Genomic DNA, 14,129 nt, shown 5'->3' with positions numbered 1-14,129 from the left:
ACATTTCTGGATCTCAGAACGCTGTGGGAGAACGGAGGTGTGCTATTCATCAAAGATAAGTACTTTTTACCATGTTTTACTGCACCAAAATACCATTTTACACCAGAGTTCTCCTTTAAAGGGAATGATAAGTGGCACACAGATTGATTTATTTCATGTTACACCCGAAACACACCCATAATGAATTAAGATAATTAGTTTATGCATTTTGCACATTCTGAGCTGCACAGTTCCCTTAATCCAGCTGCACGATGTGCAATTGACGTCTCGCTTATAAATCGCTAAAGTAGGGCCCATTGTCTTGCTACAGAGCCCAAGTACGCTTGAACCACAAACTGATGGCTAGACATTCTCCCAACAATTCTCCAACATCATGTCATCAACTTATTGGAGCATCAACCATGTTTGACTGTCAGGATGATGTTCTTTTCAAGCATCAGAGTTTTCTGATAGAACTTTCCTTTTCCTCTTTTTGTTTCCTGGTTATCAAGTAAAACCAGGCACAGTATAAGCAGAGGGTTATATACTCATTAGGGTTACGCTTAAGGCCGTATTGATTGTTGACCTTCAAGCTCTTTTTTGACTAACCCAACAAGTCGTTATAGATTGACAGGTTCTGATTTGGATTTGAGAAGCCAGGATGCAGATCCAGTATTCCACGTCCTGGACTGAAGAAACCGACTGTGCTCATTTTACAAAAGCTACATGGCAGCAGAGCAGCACTAGATCAAATCATCACCCTCTGGGCTTTTGTGGCTGCGAGCCTTAGTCCCGCTTGCGGTAATGGTGTCAGACAAGGGAGGCCGTGTGCCAGCGATGCTGGGACAAATGCCCAGAGCCATTTGAGAGACTCAGCCGTGGCCTCCTTACCTCGTTTTTACTCCCTCACCCACCCCTCGACCGCTCACGGCTACAGGCTGCACCAGGACTCGTTTCCCAGCTTCTCCGGCGTCAGATCTTTCGTTCCTAATCAGTCGCTTTCGTCTTTCGCAAGTGGCTATCCTTTAAACAATGCGTCGCTATGTTTCTGCGGTCGGGGTCTCGTCTGTTTCGCATTGCAGCCGTATTGTGGTTTCTGCTTTGATCTCGCCATGTGAATAGAAGGATCCCATGAGCTTTGATACAGAACAGCGACTAACAACTGTGTCTTCCCTTCAGCGGGGGGTTGGGGGGGTTTCTGCTGCACATATACGGCTCCATTTCTCCAGCGTTCCTCTAGAATGCAGCCCCCCCTTCGCCTTTAATATGTTTGCCATAAATTAAATCTGCACTGTAAGCAGCTTGGAGGAGCAGGACTGCGCGAGACAGATCGTGCTCTGTGCTGGAGAAATGATGCACATGTTGGCAGGGTAATTGATGGTTAGCCTGCAGCACCGCGAGAAGAATCATAACCTTGTGGAGCAGTTCGAGGGCGTACCTGCGACAGGGACCGGAGAGAATCTACACAACACGCTGCAATAAAAGGCATTCTAGCGTAAACTACTGACGTTTTAATTAAGTCTGAGAATTAGAGTGACAATTCACAAGGCTTGACACGACAGGCTACTGAAATATTAGCTATCGCTGGCGGAGGACCACATGCTGCTCTTCCAATTAAACCCAATTCTCCCAAGATCACTGCTTTTGGCGGCAAGTCACGGCTCTCATTTTCGGGAAGTGTTTCAGCTGCATAGCTCTTTAATTACTCGCTATTCATAAAGTCAAAATGTTCTTTAACTTGCTAATGTCAACATTTTTCAAGCCTGGATTCATTAAAGGAATAGTTTGGCAACATAGCTTTCTTTTTACTGCGTTACAAAATGTGGGGAAAAAAAACTTAATCAGATTCCCAGTTGTACAGTTTGAAAATAAATAAAACTGAATTTGACCCGTTAACGTAATTTAGTTTTCTCTAAAATCTAACCACCAGCACATTTTTGGACAGGATAAAAATATTTAATAACATGGAAATCCAACAATTACACAGTTTCTCTCCCTAAAATTAAACAAAACCTCAAAAAACCCAATGTTTTCTGTCACACCAATTCTGACACCTGCAATGAAAAGCAAAACAAAGCTCAAAATTATACAATAAAATTGTAAAACTGCACAATGTCCCCACTTACACTAAATTTGGTTGCCTAACATCAAATAAAAAAAAAATCCCCCACAGTTGTTCTAATTATAATTATCTAATGATGTTCTTCCTAAAAAAAAAAAGAAAAGAAAAAAAAACAGATCCCCAGCCGACAAATAAACCTCACAGTTTTTACCCACTACATAAAATAAAATAAAACAAAACAGACAAACAAATGTGTAGTCAATTTTATTGCTCCCCAACAATCAAAACACACACAATTTTCCTTGTAAACAATTTCACTCGCCAAAAATATACAGAATTTTACTTTGACACAGATTTTTACTTGACAAACAAAAATTGTTAAACAACAACAAAAAAAATATATATTATAATATATATTATATTTTCCACCAAATAATAAGTAAAAGAAAAGCCCAACATTTTCTGTCACAACAATTTTGCCACCTGCAATAAAAAGCAAAATTAGTAATTAGCACAGTAAAATTGTAAAACTGCATAATTTCCCAAGTTACACAAATTTTGGTTTCCTAAAATCAACCAAACAAAAATTTTTTTTTTTTTAAGTTTTTTTTTTATTACTCTAGTAAATAATAAATAACAGAAACATATATTTATAGAATTTTCGGTAACACTTTACTTGGATGGTCCATTTGATGGCCTCTTTGATGCTTAACTGACATTCAACTAACATTCAACTACATGTTTATTAAATGCAAATGAACTAAAAGGTGAAAGTAAATGATTCTCTATTGAATAAAACCCAACATTCAACTCTAACCCAAACGCTTATCTCAATATTTTAGGATTGGGTTTACGGTTAGATTTTAAGCTTAGGTTAGGGTTAAGGTTAGGGTTAGGTGTAGGGTTTGATTTTATGGTTGATTAAGGGTTAAGGTTAGGGTTAGGTGCACTGTTAGGTTCTATTTTGAATAATTTACATTCAACATAGGGTTAAGTTAAATTTAATGGACATTCAATTCAGTGTTAGTTAAATGTCAGTTGAGCATCAACAAGACCATAAAATGGACCGTGCAAGTAAAGTGTTACCGAATTTTCACCTACAAAATAACGTAAAAAAATTCTCCTTGTCTTTTCACAGTGAAAGCCTGTATAAAGCCCAATCCGGACAGGATTCGTTTCTCAGGGGGCCGTCTATGAAAAATATTTTATACTTCTACTCAGTGATAAAACTCTTGGATCCGGACTGCAATTTAAAAAACAGGAGGACCAGTGAGTTTTTTTTTTTAGTTTTCTCGGTCACATGACATCGCATTCAGTAGCTCCTCTACTGCTCCTCCACTCGCTGCTGTGCTTAGAGCACACCTTAAGTGTAATTACGGTGCGTGGCAGTGGACAAATAGCTATTTTATTTAACGGATAGGTGAAGAAACTCAGAGATGTGGATTTGGACAGGACTAAAATTCCCAGAGAACCATGGAGTTCAGCCTCTAATTTTCTTAGAGGACATCTGAGAAAAGCACATACATGATCATTCTGGACAGGAATAAAATCACAGAAGACCCCCCCTATAAAAGAAAAAAATACCCCAGGATCCCATTAGAAACTAATCCTGTGCAGATAAGACTTAAATAGTCATTAACCCTATTTAGTTTAACTATGAAGTCCTAGAAAGAAGAAGAAATACAAAAGTATGTTGTCAAAAAACCATGTTGACTCTCAAACGACTTTCAATTCTCATCCAAAAAGCCACTCTTCACAGCCAACCCAAAGCCAAAGTGGCAAAGTACTCTACTGCCTCTGTAACAGAGCAGTTAATCCAGCTCCTCCGTGCTCAGCTCTGAAAGTGTTGGATGGTCGATTGGGTGAGAACCAACTCAGCTTGTTAATTGCAGGCTTTGCTCTAAGCAGAGCTTCAGGAATCCTGTCAGGTTTAACAGCAAGACCAAAGCAGCCAATCAGGCACGGCGCCACAGCGTACATTAGAGAATAAAGTAAAGCTACAAAAATGGATGGTGTTTGGAGCGAGTGTTTGGTGGCAGATTTGAGTCCATTTGTTCCTGCCATTTTTTAAGAGATTGCTTTGGGGGTCTTGAAAAGCCTCAAAATGATCATAATTCTGTTGTCCTGCGGGTAACTGTACACTTGTACTGTAAAGCACAGTTTCAGAGGCAGTTCTGTGAAATACTGATTGTGAGCCAAACAGTCAGAAGTCACTATTAAAGGAGAAAACTGGTGTGAAATGGACTTGTGTTGTAGTGAAACCTACCTTCGTTTATCCACAGCATTCCAAAATACATTGCTTTTAAACAATGCTCCCTACAGGCTTACAATGCTATTGATAGTGATAGGGGCATAGAGTTACCCATGCAAATAAAGCACTATTTTACACCAATAACTTAAGCTCAAAGGAGCTTCACACTTCATTGGTAGAATTTTGGGGGGCCCTGACTTTTTAAAAGCCTAAAAATAGTGCCTTGAGGTAGTGTCATGGCTCAACATGACTCAAACACATTCATATGCAGTTTACAGACTTTATTACAGACTTTTTATTTACAAAAAAAAGGAATAAAGAGAGCAGTCAGAGCAAGCAGGGGTCAAAAACATAGCAAGGCAATATCAGAGGCAAGTTGAGAATCTGATAACGAGAACACAGGCATGGAATAAGTGTGTTGTGAACTGGTAAACCAACAATGCTTGGCAGGGTGTGTTTGGTGTAAAGGTGTATTTATATGGGTGTGGACAGGTGTGCATATAGGTATTCCGGTGATTGACTTTCTGGAGGTGCAGTCTGCAGTACCATGTGATCATGAAATGGTGTGATGTCAGTGTGTGGTGCATTCTGGGTAGTGTAGTCCGAAGACTGGAGATCGCAGATCAGCGCCAGGAGTGACAGGTAGTTCCCTGGGCCCCGCCGTCTTAAAATTAAGTTACGATTAGTCGACTGATGAGCATGACAGAAACTACAGCTGATAAGTCACATAGTTACCATGTAAGGTATAGGTATCCATGAGTATTGGGTCAATGCGGTCAAAGAGTTGGAGTTACCTGTTGCTCCAAGTATACTACAACACTTGTCTATTCTTAATCTTGTCTAGATTGTTCACCACTTTATAAATCTACAGGTGCATCTCAAAAAATAAGAATATCATTGAAAAGTTACTATATTTTAGTGATTCAGCTCAAAATGCGAAACTCATATATTATGAGTTGATGATTTTGGCTTACAACCAATGCAAACTAAAAAAAAATCTGTGTCTTAGAAATGTTTAATATTACATAAGACATTGGTATTTTTGGCAGTGTGGGCAGTGTGCCAAGTCCTGCTGGAAAATGAAATCAGCATCTCCATGGAAGTTTTCAGCAGAGGGAAGCATGAATGCTGTAAGATTTTCGACTCAAGACTTGATAAAACACAGTGGACCAACACCAGCAGATGACATGTCTCTCCAAACCATCATTTCATTTTCCAGCAGGACTTGGCACACTGCCCACACTGCCAAAAATACCAATATTTCTTACATAATATTCAAATTTTCTAAAAAGATACTGACTTTTTTTGTTGGCTATTAGCCATAGTAAAAATGATCAACAATAAAATAAAATAAACACTTAAAATAGATGACTCTGTGTGTAATACTCTATATAATCTATATAATATACGCGTTTCACATTTTGAACTTTGACATTTTTTTACTGAAATAAAGTAACTTTTCAATGATATTCTATTTATTTTCTGAGATGTACCTGTAGTTTGTTCCTGTCAGTTTTAGCTTGGTGTACTCTCTCTCTGCTTGGTTTGCACCTCATGGCTTTGATTGCCTTCGCCTGCTGAGATCCTCTGGCCTTCTGCCCAACTCCATCTGGACAAGCATTTAGAGGAGGAATATTATGTCTACATTAGACATGGTGGTTTCTGGGTAATGAACAGAAATGTGATCACGCTAACAGTTCTTGTTCATTATTAGCATTAACTTCATTAACTAAATCAACTAAATCAATTTGTAATAAAACACATAATGAAATATACCACTTTAAATAATACTTTTTTCCTGATTATTTCATTTACACACCATTTTACTTGACTAAATATCTTTATCTTTGACAGTGTTGTGTAAACTAAGATTTTTCAAATTGATGTTTCATTTCATGATGTCTCTTAATATTAAACTCCTTAATTACAGCAACTTTTAGACTCTTTGGCCCGTTTTTCTGCGCTAGAAATGCGCACCCTCTCCGCTTTTAGACTCTTTGGCCCGTTTTTCTGCGCTAGAAATGCGCACCCTCTCCGCTTTTAGACTCTTTGGCCCGTTTCTGACACCTAGCGTTCAAACTTTGAATCTCACATTATAAAAACCTGCTTAACAGCGGGCCAACTTTCATTCTATTTCTAAAATACCTCGCGGGCCGCTCCAAAAAAGGAAATGGGCCGCAGTTTGGACACCCCTGGTATAGAACATATAGGAGTGTTTTATTCTCTAAATCGAGGTCATTTCTTTGATGAAATCATGAAATTAGTGTTTTTTTTTGTCATTTGTTTTGTGATTTGGGGTAAAGTATTTCTTTTACCTGCTGAGAGGCAGCCTCATGCCTTTTCCATTTCCATCTTTGGAGCACCTTCTGGCTCCACAGGGCACCCCTGCAGTGAGGCCTGGGATTCTGGACTGGATTCATTGGCTACTGTTTGCTTTATGAAGGAGAAATCCCATCTGCAAGATTATTTTCTCTCTTAGATCAGACCAGTCTTCTGCTTTTTACATTTTCAGAAGAAGATGGTCACGTTCTTGATGAATTATATTTGGATCCATTTGTACCTGTGGCATCTTTGACTCCCTGCTAGCAGATGGCAGTACTATTTTTGCTTCAGTGGCAAAGCTTACACCATACCTGTCAAGTTTTAGATTTAAAAATAAGGGATATTTTCCTATGTCCACTTAAAGCCGTCCCACCAGCCCATGGAAGGTTCAGTATCCCTTACATTTTAAGACAGGTTTACAAAAAATCTAAAATAACCACATGTGAACCACTTATAAACTACAGTTAGATCATCAGAATCTGAAATGTTGTGGACATCCCTACATATGTCATTCTTTAAATACAGCCAAATTAAAAACCCTTTTCTATATATTTTTTAAAAAGTTAAGATTTCATGTCTTTTTTTGGCATAAATGCACTCTTTTATATGATATATTTTTTATTTATTTAATAGATTTAAAATTGAACAAAGGGTGCACAAATTCTGCAAAATGACTGTAGGTGACCTAAAAATAGTATTATGAGCTTTTACTAAAAGGACATGGACCAGATATATTCCATCAGTAAAAATTAGTCCTAAGGGGCCTACACAATTAATAATTTTTAATTAATACTTCTCTCTTTTGATCACTCCACCCCTGATCAGTTCAGTTAATTTCGGTCCTCTCCACATTTCTAGTTAAACTGAGTCACAAGCTGAATTTTTTGATTTTAAAAGGTTTAATCTGTGTGTTTTATTTTGGAGACGAGTATTTTTAAGCAGCTATCAGAAAAATCTCATCACAGTTTTGCATGATTAGCCTACCGTTACCTTTCTTTTAGAAAAATCGCTGAATATCCAGATCTGTTTTAACATCAGCAGCTCCAACTGCGACGGGGGGCTTCCCCACACTGACCCTCCTTTGCAAGCTGATTGGCTGTTTCTCCTGAAAGGCGGGACTTTCTCCTTGAACCGGCTGCACGATTGGTTAAGAGACACAGAGCGGTCAGTGCCCTGTCTCCTCAATAATATATATGTTTTTGAATATAATATAACTTAACTTAATATAATACGGGAAATTTATGGGAAAATACGAATACGGGAAGACGGCGGGAAAGAGGAGTAAAATACGGTAGTTTCCCGGCCAAAACGGGAGACTTGACAGGTATGGCTTACACCCTCGTTAAGAGCACTTAATTTAGCCTATTTTTTTAAAAACATCTAATGATAAGTTACTTTTGAGAAGAAAAAGCTTTGTGGCTTAAGTGCAGAAAATATATCCATTATTTAATATAATTTTCTGTCAGTTGTCTTACTCATTCAGCTGCTAGTCTGCGTATATCCTCCTATCACTAGTGATGCCGCAACACCAGGAGGGTTAAGACCAGCACATGCTTCCTCCGATACATGTGAAGTCAGACTCTAGCTCTTTTTGAACTGCTGCTGATGTAGCAGTAGCCAGCATGCTCAGAGGAAAGCACAGCGACTATACATTCCTATACAGCAGATCACAGATGCCTTGTGCTGATCAACATCACCCTTTGAAGTGATGAGGGGGAAAAAAGCGTCATCTACCCACCCAGAGAGAGCAAGGCCAATTGTGCTCTGTATGGACTCTGATGACAGCTGATGGCAAGCTGCATGACCAGGATTTGAACCAGCAAGCACCCAACATTCATTTTTTTATCTTTTGCATTTTTATCATCTATCCAGCTAATTTTTGGTTTAAAGAGCAATTTCTGGATGTTACAGTTATTTTTCATACAACATGAACAGTATTTCTGTAATGTTACATGCTAACCTTCCTGGAACCTTGCATGGAACATGGCATTACAAGTGATAAGGGAAGGCCTAGTGAGTGGACAAAATAATTTACTCGGATTACAACAAATATATCTAGGCTGATGGTCATGGTGGTCTGGAAATAAGATGTGTTCAGGTTATTTTCTGGCGTATTGCTATCTTGTATCAACAGAGAACACAGGTGCGCCACTGACTGATTTGAACCCAGTCAACAAATACCAAATCTGCCAAAGTCAGAGCTCACCTGGCTCTTAACGGGAATGGTAAGTGACACTCTGGTTGTTTTATTTAATGTTACGCCCAAAACACACCCATGATTAATTAAGAGAATTAGTGCATGCCTTTTGCGTGATTCGAGGTACAAAAGGCATACTTTTCCTGTCGTTACTATAGCAAAGACACACTGACACGCCCTAAATAAAGCTGCACTGTGCACGTTTGACGACTTGCCTATAGATCACCAAAATAAGTCCCTATTTGAAATCATGTTTCCAAGTTTTAATCAGGGCCTCATGGAGGTCTGTACTGATAAACATTGGAGGCTCATTCCTGATAACTGGAAGTGTGATCAGACTGAAATGGAATCCTTTAGAAATAATATTACACATCACAGATAAAGATAAAGTGAACCCCAGCGTGAAGCTAGCTGGTAACTCCAGATCCACATGGAACTGGTAAACAGAGCAGACTTCAGAGTTTCTTATTACAGCTCCTACAGTAAAATGCTTTTCTTGGGCCCTGTTTGTAGCTACAGGGCGAGAGTCTTAATCTGTTTGACTCTCAGTAATCCCGTCTCGGCACAGCGCTCCTGCAGAACCAGAAAGCTGTTGACTCTGCAGGAGGAGTCCAAATTGCAAACACTCACACAGTGCTCAAATTTTGCTAAACATACACAAATGCCCTACTTCAGGATTGGCTGGTAACTCAGGTGACTGTGCAGCTTTAGTCCTGAAATAGTGCAACGTGTCTACATGGATTTTTGTGAGGATCACTGGTGCCAGCAGCCGTAATTATATATATATATATATATATATATATATATATATATATATATATATATTTATATATATATATATATATACAGGGGTTGGATAATGAAACTGAAACACCTGGCATTTTAGTGTGGGAGGTTTCATCATGGCTAAATTGGAGCAGCCTGGTGGCCAATCTTCATTAATTACAAATTATTGCACCAGTAAGAGCTGTAAGAGTGTGAAGGTTTAATTAGCAGGGTAAGAGCACAGTTTATTCAAAATACTGCAATGCACACAACATTATGGATGAAATACCAGAGTTCAAAAGAGGACAGATTGTTGGTGCACGTCTTGCTGGAGCATCTGTGACCACGACAGCAAGTCTTTGTGATGTATCAAGAGCCACGGTATCCAGGGTAATGTCAGCATACCACCAAGAAGGACAAACCACATCTAACAGGATTAACTGTGGACGCTGTAAGAGGAAGCTGTCTGAAAGGGATGTTTGGGTGCTAACCCGGCTTGTATCCAAAAACATTAAACCACGGCTGATCAAATCACGGCAGAATTCAATGTGCACCTCAACTCTCCTGTTTCCACCAGAACTGTCTGTCACCACAATAAATTATTGAGGTCTAAAACCAGGTGTTTTAGTTTCATTGCCCAACCCCTGTTTAGTACACAGTAAGATTAGCCAGCAGACTTCGTCTGAGGAAGGGATCTGTACTCTCTGTTTTATGCTTCTGTCACAGTTAAGCATTAACTAGCTTGTTTGTGGGTTTTTTTGTCAACTAATGTGTGGTAAATGCTCAGTGTAAACATGAGATGTGGCAAGCAACAGCTAATTTGCCTAAAAGTGACAGAGCCCTTAAATGGCTCATTCTAAAAGGGACTGAAACTGGTAAGAATAGAGCTGGTGAGATCGCTTTATCTTTATGTGGGAGTGATTTTGTGTAAAGATTTCATGAACATTTTTTTTATAGACTATAGACTATAGTTTATTGTAACCCTTGTAGAGAGATAAATGAATATTACAGGTGCTTCCCTCTTCTGACAACTTTTATAGAGCTGCAGATTTCATTTTTCAGCAGGACCTGGCACACTGGCCACACTGCCAGAAGTACCAATTGCTCTTATATAATATTCTAATTAAAAAAAAAACACTGATTTTTAGGTTTTCATTGGCTGTAAGCCATAATAATCAACCATAAAATAAAAAAACATTTAAAATTGATCACTCTGTGTGTAAAACATCTATTTAATATATAAGTTTCATTTTGAACTGAATTACTAAAATAAAGTAACTTTTCAATGAAATTCCAACTTTTTGACATTATATGTCCCTTTTAAAATTAAATATAGTCAACAGCAGGTCCAGATTTGGTCTCTGGTCTTTAAAATGCATGCCGTAGGAAAATCAAAGTGTTGGAGAATGATTGATACCAGTGTTGTCAATGACGTTGTTGTATTGGTAACATGCAAAAAGAACTGAATCAATCTATCTCTTGTTCTTTCACTTTCTTGTGTTGGAACCTTATACCTAGCCTCCATACCTGGTTCTAGTTCTTGTTCTTGTGCATACTATGATATTTATTCCTGTTAGTCCCACTAGTGACACTACACATCTATTCTGTGTCTGTGCACCTAATTGTAGATTAGTTTATGTCTGTACCAATGGCCATTTCTGTTGTTTTTGCTTCTCTGCCAAAGCAGTGCCCTTCTCCTGGAGCAAGCTCTTGTGTTTGAGTAAGGTGTGCAAACCGTCTGGCAGGTAATTACAATGCTGTTGACATTTGCTGTTGATGCCTTAGAGGCTGGCATGTTCACAGTCTTGGCTCCTGTTGTACATTTTAGAGTGAGTGTGTGTATATGCCTGTGTGTGTGTGTTGTTACTCCAGTCACGTTTTTAGCGTTGGGCAAAGGCAGGCTGACCTTAAAGTACCCAAGGAATTGATGGGAAGTATTTCACTATAGAGGCCAGAATTATAGATGCAGTTAAATTACATGAGAAGTGACCAACATGTGTATTCCTATAGTACCTTTTTTCTCTCTTTTTTCCACCCATCTTGTATAGTCCCTGTAGAGAAGTATCAGCAACATAGGTATACTATAAGACTCTGCATCAGAAATACATGAATCTGTTGGCACCATGATGCCACATGTGGGCTAGAGGGGTATTAAGTGAATCTCATACTTTTGAGAGCAGTTGTGGAGTTGAGAATGAGGTGGGGTGGTGATTATCCAACATCCTGACCTCACTAACACTCTATTCTCTGAATAGCTAGAGAGTGGTCCAGCGGATTAAGGCACTGCCACCATGATCAGGAGATCACTAGTTTGAATCCCGGTCATGCAGCTTGCCATCAGCTGCCAGAGCCCTGAGAGGGCAAGACCAATTGTGCTCTCTCATGGGTAGATGGCGCTCTTTCTCCTAATCATCACTCAAAAGTGTGATATCAATCAGCACTATAGGTGTTTATAAGCTGATGTATCAGAACTGAGTCACTGCACTTTTCCCAATTCCACTCCTCGACAATGATGCTTCAGCAGAAGTTCGAAAAGAGGCGATGATTGGCTTCACATGTGTCGGAGGAGGCATGTGCTAGTCTTCATCCTCCTTGTGTTGAGGTATCTGATGGGGATATACAGCTGACTATCAGCTTAAGGGGTGGTACAATTGCCGAGAGGAATTAGGTGAAAAACCAAGAGAAAATTAGAAATAAAAAAGGAAGGCGGGAAAAAAGGGAAGAAAGAAACAAGAAACCAAGAAACCTTTGGAGGCTTATTTAGGATGGCTGAAAATGATAAGTGATTACTAGTAGTTACTTGATAAATTTAATTTTAGTCTGTCTGGCCCATGTGGTTCCCTAGCCCAATGCAGTGCCTTTGAAGGCCATATTAAGAAACTTTGGGGGTTCGTCCGGGATCACTGGTGATTACTAGAAGGTTGATCAGGTTAAAATGTAGATCTGTTTCTTAAACCTGGCCTTCGATTTGTTGCTTTCTTTTCCCTTTCAGAGGATTGGGTGTGTTAGCAGGGAAAGCATTAAAATGTGCAGTGCACTAGATACTAGAGACTAGAGAAACAATAGATCAGACAGTGGTAAAATAAGATCTCAGTAGTTTGAATAAGAAGAGTAATGGGAACGGCTGCTTTAAAGCACTCCACTCCAGTTTAGCCGCAACCATCCGGCCTCCTTCTTCTTGTTTGTCGTTTTGTATGTGTCACCATTCCAGAGAACAATGCCAAGTCACTCCACTGCAAAAACATGATGCTGGTGCTTTTTGCGGGGATGTCGTGTTGCCTTTTTTCGCCGACACACTTCTGTATCTTCTGTGGTTTTCTGTATCTTCTCTACCTTGCTGTCAGTTCTTCTGATTTTGGCACCACAAGCAGTATGTTCTTCCTCTCTTCCTGTGTCTACACCCCCCCCTCACTCTTGCTCTTTCTTTCTCTCGCTCTTTCGATGTGCTGTGAAGGCACAGTTTTGAGTTTGTGTGGCTGAATCAGTGGGTAGAGAAGGGGGTGGAACTGAACGCGTACAGGAGAGGTTAAGAGAATCTGTGTAGGGAGAGAAGGAGAGAGGGAGGGAGAGAGAGGAAGAGAGAGGCAGCTGAATAGCTGTTATCGAGTGGGAGAAAAGCGATGAGAAAGAGGGTGCGTCTGTCCGCCTCGCTGCTGTGGAAGAGAGAGAAAGTGTGTGTGTGTGTGTGTGTGCGCATGTGTTTGTGTGTATGGGAGTGTGTGTACGTAGTTGGCGCATGCGCTGCTACCTGGCAGTCCTCCTCAACACTGCGGAGAGGTCATTCGCTGTCATTCCAGCATCTCTTCGTCCATCTCCGTAACTCTCTTTCTGAGTCAGATTTCTTTCCGTCTTCTTTCTCTTCCATCTCTGCTTCTGGTTCTTCTACTTCTTCTGCTTGTAGACAACCTACCATGGTGCAGTACCTCCCCAAGTGGGGGCAAACATGCTGTCAGCTTGGAGAGGTGAGTTCCAAGGGTTTCTTTATGAAGGTGGGGAAAATGAGCAGGTTTGCAGAGAAACTTTCAGAGGCTTATTTAGGTTGGCTGAAGGATGGAGGATGGAATCTTTTGGAGAGGTATGGTTGTAAATCCATGTTTCTTAGCTTTATGCAGTGCATTTTTTTAGGTTTGTAGAGAAGGAACCTTGGGGGCTTCTCTACAAGTAGAAGCAGCATCAGACGAAGGAAGAAGAAGTCCTTTCAGAAAACAGGAGGTTGCTTGATGCTTGATAAGACTATACGTCTTTAGTCTGTGTGGTTCAATCCATGTTTCTTAGTTTTATACAGTTCATTTTTGAGGTTTGTACAGAGGAACCTTGAGGGCTTGTTCCAGGTTGACTGGTGATAACTAGAAGCAGCATCAGACGAAGGAAGAAGAAGTCCTTTCAGAAAACAGGAGGTTGCTTAAAGCTTGATAAGACTAGAAGTCTTTAGTCTGTGTGGTTCAATCCATGTTACCTAGCTTTATACAGTGCATTTTTTTTAGGTTTGTAGAGAAGGAACCTTGGGAGCTTTTTCCAGGATGACTGGCGATACCTGGAAGCAGCATTAGCTA

General features: G+C 39.8%; 1 protein-coding gene across 3 annotated transcripts in view; it reads left to right on the top strand.

Annotated features, from left to right (window-relative positions):
* tanc2a (tetratricopeptide repeat, ankyrin repeat and coiled-coil containing 2a) overlaps window positions 1-14,129 on the top strand; it is a 251,531-nt gene that overhangs the window by 122,033 nt on the left and 115,369 nt on the right. The window contains exon 1 of one of the 3 annotated variants that reach the window (XM_049476084.1): window positions 13,194-13,538. The exons of the other annotated variants lie outside the window; for them this stretch is intronic. Within the exon in view, the coding sequence (XP_049332041.1) occupies window positions 13,520-13,538 (19 nt within the window). The 5' untranslated portion in view covers window positions 13,194-13,519. Of the gene's footprint in view, window positions 1-13,193; window positions 13,539-14,129 lie in introns of those variants that run through there. 3 annotated transcript variants of the gene reach the window in all.

This window comes from Astyanax mexicanus, chromosome 3 (assembly GCF_023375975.1).
Source record: "Astyanax mexicanus isolate ESR-SI-001 chromosome 3, AstMex3_surface, whole genome shotgun sequence".
In the NCBI taxonomy this organism is placed as follows: domain Eukaryota; kingdom Metazoa; phylum Chordata; class Actinopteri; order Characiformes; family Acestrorhamphidae; genus Astyanax; species Astyanax mexicanus.
The sequence above is the reverse complement of the archived record's forward strand: the minus strand, read 5'-3'. Positions and strand labels throughout refer to the sequence as shown.